This window comes from Otolemur garnettii, unplaced genomic scaffold, assembly GCF_000181295.1.
Source record: "Otolemur garnettii isolate 467f Iridium unplaced genomic scaffold, OtoGar3 scaffold00259, whole genome shotgun sequence".
NCBI classification, from domain to species: domain Eukaryota; kingdom Metazoa; phylum Chordata; class Mammalia; order Primates; family Galagidae; genus Otolemur; species Otolemur garnettii.
In genome coordinates, this window is record NW_003852654.1 from 395696 (window position 1) to 404672 (window position 8977).

Sequence of the window (8977 nt, forward strand, 5' to 3'; positions counted from 1 at the left end):
CTCGGCTTGCATGCCAGGAGAGACCAGGCCCGGGCTTGAATAAAACTCACCTCTTGTTTTTTACATCAGAGTGTGTCTCGGATTTGTCTGCTGGGACAACTTGGGGGAATTTTTTCGGGCATAACACCTCTAGATTGTTTTTTATTAGATTTGCATTGGCTGTTCAGGTTTATTTCTGATTTCATATGAAATGAAGAACTATTTCTTCAAGTTCTTCAAAGTATGATGCTGATATTTTAATGGAGATTGTATTAAAATCTATAGATCGCTTTAGGTAGTACAGACATTTTAATGATATTGATTCTTCCCTCTCAAAAGCATGGTATGTTCTCCCATTTCTTTACATCTTCTGCTATTTCTTTTCTCAGGGTTTCATAGTTCTCTTTATAGAGATTCTTCACATCCTTTGTTAGGTACATTCCGTTATTTCATTTTCTTTTAAGGTACTGTGAAGGGTATTATGTCTTTTATTTGATATTCAACTTCACTGTTGGCATAAATAAAGGCTTCTTATTTGTGGACATTGATTTTATATCCTAAGATGTTGCTGTATTTCTTGATGACTTCAAGAAGTCTTGTGGTTGAGCCCTGGAATTTTCTAAGCATGAGATCATACCATCAGCAAAGAGTAAAAGTTTGACTTCCTCCACCTCCATTTTGATGCCCTTAATCTTCTCTTGCTTGATTGCATTGGCTAGGACTTTCAGCACTATCTTGAATAGTAGTGGAAATAGTGGATATCCTTGTCTGGTCTCAGGTCTAAGTGGAAATGCTTTCAGTTTTACTCCATCCAGTATAATGTTGGGTGTGAGTTTGTCCTAGATGGCCTCTATCTGTTAAAAAAAAAGTGCCATCTATGCTTATGTTCTTTTTTTTGAGAGAGTCTCACTGTGTCACCCTTGGTAGAGTGCCATGGCATCACAACTCACACCAACTTCAAACTCTTGGGCTCAAGTGATTCTCTTGCCTCAGCGTGCCAAGTATCTGGGACTACAGGTGCTGCCACAACACCTGGCTATTTTGTTGTTGTTGTCATTGTTGTTTAGCAGGCCTGAGCCGGGTTCAAACCCACCAGCCCCAGTGCGTGTGGCTGGCGCCCTAACCACTGAGCTATGGGCTCTGAGCCATATGCTTATATTCTTAAGTGTTCTTATTAGAACAGGATGCTGAATTTTGTTGAATGCTTTTTCTGCATCTATTAAGAGGATCACATGGTCTTTGTTTTTGCTCCTCTTTATGTGGTGAATTACATTTTTGGATTTGCATATGTTGAACCAGCTTTGCATCTCTGGGATAAAGCCTAGGGATGTATAATTTTTTTTAATGTGTAGCTGTATTAATTTTAATTATTTTTTTCTTTTTCTTACTTCTTCTTCTTCTTTTTTTTTTAGTAGAGACAGGGTCTTGCTATTGCTCAGGCTGGTCTCAAATTCCTGATCTTAGGCAATCCACCTGCCTCTGCCTCCCAGAGTGCTAGGATTACATGTGTGAGCCACTGTGCCCAGCCTCCAAAAATATTCTTCATATTAGTTTTCAGTCAATTCCTGCTCCCACCCCAATACCCTGGCAATCACTAAAGAGCTGTCTGCTCTGTAATTCAGCATCTCAAGTATATTTTATATAAGTGAAATCATGCAATATGTAAGGCTTTATTGCCTGACTTCTTTAACTTATCCTGATGTTTTTGAATTTTATCCATGTTGTATCATGTATGAGTAGTTCATTTGTTTTGATTACTGAATAGTATTCCAGTTATATGGATATGCTACATTTTGTATATCCATTCAGCAATTGGTGAATGTCCAGTTTTTGAAAGTGGCATCACTATTTTGCTTTCTCACCAGAAATTTATAAGGGTTACAATTCTTCGTGTCCTTACCAATATTTCAGTCTTCTTCATTATAGTCCAGCAGTTCTCAACCTATGGGTCACAACCCCTTTGTAACAATGAAAATACATTGCAGCATTAGGAAGGTTGAGAACCACTGTTATAGTCACTCTAGTGGATGTGAAGTAGTATCTCACTGTGGTTTGAATTTGCATTTCTCTGATGTTCAGCAACAAAGCATTGCAAGTGTTTATTGGCCATTTTACATACATATCATCTTTGCAGAATGCATATACAAATCTTTTGCTCATTTTTCAGTGGGGTCATTTGCTTTTTTATTATTTAGTTGTGAGAGTCCTTTATATAATACATTTTGGATACTAAATCCTTATCAAATATATGGTTTGTAAACATTGTTTGTGGGGAAAAGGGTAGATTTTAGGAGCAGCAAACAACTTGTCTTAGGTTCATGTGGCCTTGAATATCATTCAATGTGCATCTAAACATTTTCGCCTCCTCTTTTCACTTTCCTGTTAGTATCCTTTATGTCACAAACATTTTTAATTGTGATAAAGCCCAATTATCTGTTTTTTCTTTTGTTGCTTGGTGTCATATCTAAGAAAGCATTGTTTAACCCAAGGTCACAAGGACTTATTCCTATATTTTCTTCTAAGAGTTTTATAGTTTCATCTCTTAAATTTTTGTCTTTGGTCCATTTTGAGTTAATGTTGATTTACCAAGGTGTTCAAAGCATAACTTACATAAATCAAAGAATAAGGTAGATCTATATATGTTGATATGAAATGGTATCCAAGATGTGTTGTTACATTTTTTAAAATTAAAGTATGGAACAAATTACATACTGCTTCTATTTTTGTTTTGAAAGACACACACATTTGTATATGAATATGTATACATTTTTTAGAGAGGGATATACAAACCTATAGCAATGATTGCCTGCCAGATTATGGAATTAGGATTCTGGAAGGAAAGAAAATTTGCTTTTTATTATACATTCTTTTTTGTATTTTGAATTATTTTTACTTGCTAATTCAAAAATAGGTAAACAAAAGTATCCCATAAATATGTACATATTTTTACAATTATAAATCTTTAAAATAAATTAATAAAAAATAAAATCTCACAATCTTTAAAAAATATTTAATAAATAACTAAATAAAATCTATGAAAAAAATAGTATAACAGTAGCTAATTAAAATTTTGAAAAAAAGCAATGAGGGAGGACTTATCAAAACATTATAGCCATTAGGCTTGGCACCTGTAGCACAGTGGTTATAGGACCAGCCACATACACTGAGGCTGGTGGGTTTGAACCTGGCCTGGGCTAGCTAGGCAACAATGACAAATGCAACAAAAAAATAGCCAGGCATTGTGGCGGGCACCTATAGTCCCAGCTACTTGGGAGGCTGAGACAAGAGAATCACTTAAGCCCAAGAGTTTAAGGTAGCTGTGAGCTGTACAGCACTCTACTGAGGGCGACATAGTGAGACTCTTTCTCAAAAAAAAAAAAAAATTACAGCCATTAAAACATCGTGCTTGTGGTAACAGATCAGATCAATTAAACAGCACTCTACTGAGGGCGACATAGTGAGACTCTTTCTCAAAAAAAAAAAAAAATTACGGCCATTAAAACATTGTGGTTGTGGTAACAGATCAGATCAATTAAACAGAATTGAAGATCAAAAAAAGATTTGATCAATTTCATATATGATAAAGAAGGCATTTTAAAATTAGTGAAGAAAGATTGATTGGGCCAATTGGCTGCTCAACTTGCTCAAATGGAGCAAGTTTCTATTTGATATTATGCTTTAAACCCAAAAGTAACTTCCAGAGAAATTAAAATGTTTAATGTAAAAATAAAACTATAAAAATATAGAAAACTATTGTTATAACTTCTTGGAAGCAGAAAGACATTCCTAGGCAAAAAAAAAAAAAACATGAGCAGCACCTGTGGCTCAAAGGAATAGGGCGCTGGCCCATATGCTGGAGGTGGTGGGTTCAAACCCAGCCCCGGCCAAAAACTGCAAAAAAAAAAAAATAATAATAAGTGAGAAAAACCTCAGATAAATGAAAAGACTGACAAGAGATAAGAGATTTTAGGCATGGTAGCTCATTTCTGTAATCCCAACATCTTGGGCAGGAGTATAGTTTGAGGCCAGGAGTTTGAGACCAGCCTGGACAACATAGCAAGATCTCATCTCTAAAAAAATTAGAAAAGAATATTAATTTTTAAAAAAATGATAAGGCATTTTGTCCACATACGGATGTCAAAAGATATTATATAGGAATTAAAGTACAAGTGAAAAGCAAGAAAGATATTTTAAAGATAAATAAGAATGTGTTAGCAACCTGTACAAGCTATTTACAAATGTGTAAGGAAAAGAATACCATACTAATAGAAAAGTGAACAAAATTTATAAGCAGGCAATTCACAGGAGTCATATAAAAAGCTAAGAAACATGAAACAATACACAGTTTTACTACTACCAGTGAAATGCAAATGAAGACAACATACATATTTTGTTCATCAAATTGAAAATTTTTCTGAAGGTTTATAAAATATGTTGTTGACAATAGTGTGGGGTAAGGGGAGTTACATACTTTTGGTGGGGGGTGTAAATTGGTTCAGAATTGCTGAAAGTGAGTTTGGCAGTTTCTAACAACACCCCACATATAAAATGTCCTTAATGACATTCTTTAGTGGTAAATTGATACAATCAACTATCTCCAAATTTCTTTTAAAGAAAATAAACTAGGAGCAGCACCTGTGGCTCAAAGGAGTAGGGTGCCGGTCCCATATGCCAGAGGTGGTGGGTTCAAACCCAGCCCTGGCCAAAAAGTGCAAAAAAAGAAAAGAAAAGAAACTATTTATTTAAACTATTGTTCATTAGGTATTCTATTACTTCAGCTTCAGCATTCTTAATATTCTGTATCAAGGGTCAGCAAACATTTTTGGAAAGGGCTGAATAGTATAAGAAATAAACTCACACATTCTCTTCCCACTTCTCTGTCCCTCCCCCCTCCTTCTCCTTTTCTTTTCTTTGCAACCCTTTAAAAACATGAAATCCCTTCTAAACTCAAAGATTGTCTGAAACCAGGCCACAAGCCAAATTTGGTTCATAAGCCATAGTCTGCTACTCCTATGCTATATAGTTAGTGGGAAAAGTTTTAGAAGGATGTGTATCAAAGTCTAATGAGTTAAGTATTTCAAAGGAGTGACAAGTTTAATAAGTGACATCAAATTTTTATTCTATATACCCATATTTTAAGAATATATATATGTAAAATCAGCATTTATTTGCATAACATTTATAATTTTTAAAAGATCACACCCTTTAGAATTATGCTGAATAAGGCTGAATTATGAAGTATTTTTAGAAACTCAAAATCTTCCAGACTTCTTACCTCACCTTAAATCTTTCCTCAACTTACCAACAGTGTGTCTCCAACTTCTCCATAAAGTAAAGGTCCCAGTATTCCTGATTCATACTGAATGGCTTTACGAGTCTTAAAGGTTTCATTTGTGTATGCTATAAATCGAACTTTTTTATACTTCCTACCAATCCGCTGAGGGCCATTTTTCAAATATTGACTTTTATAACTTCTGTATAAAAGATAAAAAAATGAGAGGTTGGAGTAGAATATTCTAGATAGGCTCAAATCCAACTCTAAAATAGCTGATATTACTTAATCCATGCAAAGAGTAAGAAAAATAGGAACTCCTCTGATGCCTAGCCATGTTACTCTCCAAGTATGTTAAGATCCTTGTCATTTGATTCCACACCTAACCCCAAACATGGTTTAAGGATTTTTTGATTTGAATAACTAGGAAGAACCTTTTGAATATGGTGAAGAGATAATGCTGAAGGTCCAAAGGTGCTTACCTATCATCAGGGGTGAGGACTGAGGGAGCATAGTCCCAGTCTTCCTCTTGTGCAGCAATGTAATGTACCCAAATTTTAGGGTACTTCTTAGCAACTGAGCGAATTTGCATAAAGGAAGGAGAGTTGTCATCATCAAACCTGAGCACATCCATTTCAGCATTATCAAAATCATTATTATAATCTTCCTCTTCTTCATTGTTTTTCATCCGTATTTGAGGTTCTTCTGGGCAGCTATGTACTTTAACATAAGCTTCCATGCCATCTGGAGTCAGATGAACCAAATACTGTCAGGACTCCCACAAGATTTTCCTGCCTTAACTTCTATGACTTTCTCTTTTATTAGCCCTTCTATACTCTCTCATAAGAGCCCCCTTCTCCACACCAACATCCCTTCATGGAGCTTTCCTGTATATATTTATTCCTATATGTATTATCTTGTGCTTGCTAGTTTCTTCCTCTGGTCTTTGCACTCACCCATTACCCTTTTGCCTGGCTCTCCTCTGCACATGTTTTACTTCCTTTTCAAAACTTATTATTTGTTCGTATAATACATATGAATATTTCACTTCTGGAACTAGCTTTGAGCCTATCACTAACTCACACCCAAATTATAAACAAGGAGACTTGAGGAACTGCATACTTTCAGCCAGATCAGCTTCCCATTCCACAGTCACCTGATGATTTATATTTTTACTCCATTGGATTATAATACATATCATTGATTTAATAACAGTTTATCAGGAAAATTGTTAGTGAAGATATAAATTTTAAGATACATTCTAAGTTTATGAAAATATCAAAAGATACAACTTAAAATAAAGAAGATATGTATTTTAAGATTATATCTGCCTGTGAATAGTTATAAACCCTGTGGCAAGTCTATTTAACATTCTTAGTCTATCTCTATGCTTTATAAAATATGGATATTAATACCCCCTGACCTAGTTACACCATAGGGCTACTTTGAAGATCAAATACTTCCAATCAGGTAGACCTGTTTATGGGGAAAAGGGTAGATTTTAGGAGCAGCAAACAACTTATCTTAGGTTCATGTGGCCTTGAATATCATTCAGTGTGCATCTAAAAATTAAACTTTTTGTTTTAGATACAATAAAATATAACATTTTCATGTATTGTCAAAAATCCCATAAATATTACATAATAGGTTGTAAAAGAGGTTTCTCAATCACTACAGGGACTAAAACAAACAAGGTCACTAATATAAGGGGGAATGGTGGATCCCTAGCAACATCAAATCTCCTTTCTAAGGCAAATGAGGAGGCAGAGAGAATAGAAACAAAGAAGTGCTGTTGAACATGAAAGATTAGGATCCCCCTAAAATTTTTATCTAACAGCCCTTTCTGTGGCTTTAATGTTTGTCTCCTCCAAAACACATTGACACTTAACTTCCATTGTGACTGTATTGAGAAGTGAACACTTAAGCAAAGTTTAGGTCACGAGGGCTTCATCCTCATGAATGGACTAATGGTATTATCTTGAGAGTGAGTTTGTGGGAGTGGGGTATTTTTTTTTTGAGACAGCCTCAAGCTGTCACCCTAGGTAGAGTGCTGTGGCATCACAGCAAACAGCAACCTCCAACTCCTGGGCTTAAGTGATTCTCTTGTTTCAGCCTCCTAAGTAGCTGGGACTATAGATGCCTGTCGCAATGCCCGGCTATTTTTTGGTTGTAGTTGTCATTGTTGTTTGGCAGGCCCAGGCTGGATTTGAACCCTCCAGCTCTGGTGTATATGGCTGGCACCTTAGCTGCTTGAGCTACAGGCGCTAAGCCTGGGAGTGGGTTCTTTATTGTGATGCCTTCCACCATGTTATGCTGCAGCAAGAAGATCTTTGTCAGATGCTGGAAACTTGATATTGAACTTCTTATTCTGCAGAATTGTGAGCCATTAAGTATCTGTCCATTAAAGATTACCCAGCCTATGCAATTCTGTTATAGCAACACAAACTGATTAAGATAGCCCTCAATAGCCACAATAGAGGAGTGGAGAAAGAGGCTTATTCGTTTAATCTGAGATTAAGGGTTTGCAGAGTAAGTACACAAGAAGAAAAATGGGGATAAAATGATGATTCAAAACTGGTAACTACCAATGAAATAGCAGTTTGAAACTATAGATACCATTGTACCTACTTGTTTACACAGGCCTTTGAACCCTTTCCAAAGTCCCGATCAAACAGTCCTTGAAAACCTCATATGGTGCCTGACCTATGCTGACCAGCTTCCAGTCCCACATCTTGACATACCCTAAGTTTCCCAGGTGTCTTTCATCTTCTCCCAGATATCTACAGAGTGCCTCTGGCTGTATCTCATATTTAGTGCTACAATATCCTGTTATATTTGCTATTTACTATTCTGGGCATCACTACTGATATATTGGACCCATTATGATTGCATCTTAGGCAGTGATCTTTTCCTTTTCACTAGATTTCTCTCTTCATAAAACCTCCCTTCAGCTATAACCTGCAGTCCCTTTCTCCATCGTATTGAAGCTCAGTTAATGAGATCAGGCTGGGAAATCAATGACATACTGTCCTCCTCATTTTCCTATCTCATTCATCCCTAAACCACCTCTTCTCTCTTTATCACAGGCCTTTAACTAAAAATCCACAAGTATTACTAATACTAAAGCCCTTTTATACTTAAAATACATTTTTTACTCTGGAAGGTAGCAACTAGGGGATCTCAGTTGAGGTCTAACATAGTAACACTATGCCACCTTCTACAATACACTATATTCCTGTACACTGTCTGCTAAATTCCACTGAAAGTAGAACTTAATATTTGTAATATTCATTTTTAAGATCCAATATATTACCATGTTCATGGGAAGATATGTGGCAAAACAGTAGAAACTCTCCAAGGTCTAGCAAGAGTGTCTGAGCAGTAAGGAAAGTTATTGGTGAGATCTCTAAGGAGGCCTGGCGATGGTTCCTCACAAGAAATGTGTGGCCTTCAAGGAATATTGAGTGAACTTCAGGAGTGGTACCCATTCCAATCACATGCCAATAGACTGATTTCTTGTGACATCCAATAAGACCTGTAAAATAGGAATAATCTGTTAAGGGTTAAGAAGTAGAGAATTTTATTTATTTATTTATTTTTTTTGAGACAGAGCCTCAAGCTGTCCCCCTGGGCAGAGTGCCATGGCATTACAGCTCACAGCAACCTCCAACTCCTGGGCTCAAGCGAGTCTCCTGCCTCCGCCTCCCAAGTAGCTGGGGCCACAGG

The 8977-nt window shown here is 36.3% G+C and overlaps 1 protein-coding gene across 1 annotated transcript in view; it reads right to left on the reverse strand.

The window, feature by feature from the left end:
- F8 (coagulation factor VIII) overlaps positions 1-8977 on the reverse strand; it is a 217711-nt gene that overhangs the window by 121972 nt on the left and 86762 nt on the right. Inside the window, exons 7-9 of the mRNA XM_003802734.2 lie at positions 8565-8786; positions 5734-5995; positions 5282-5453 (exon numbers count right to left, since the gene is read on the reverse strand). Coding sequence (XP_003802782.1) covers positions 5282-5453; positions 5734-5995; positions 8565-8786 — 656 coding nt within the window. The remainder of the gene's footprint in view (positions 1-5281; positions 5454-5733; positions 5996-8564; positions 8787-8977) is intronic.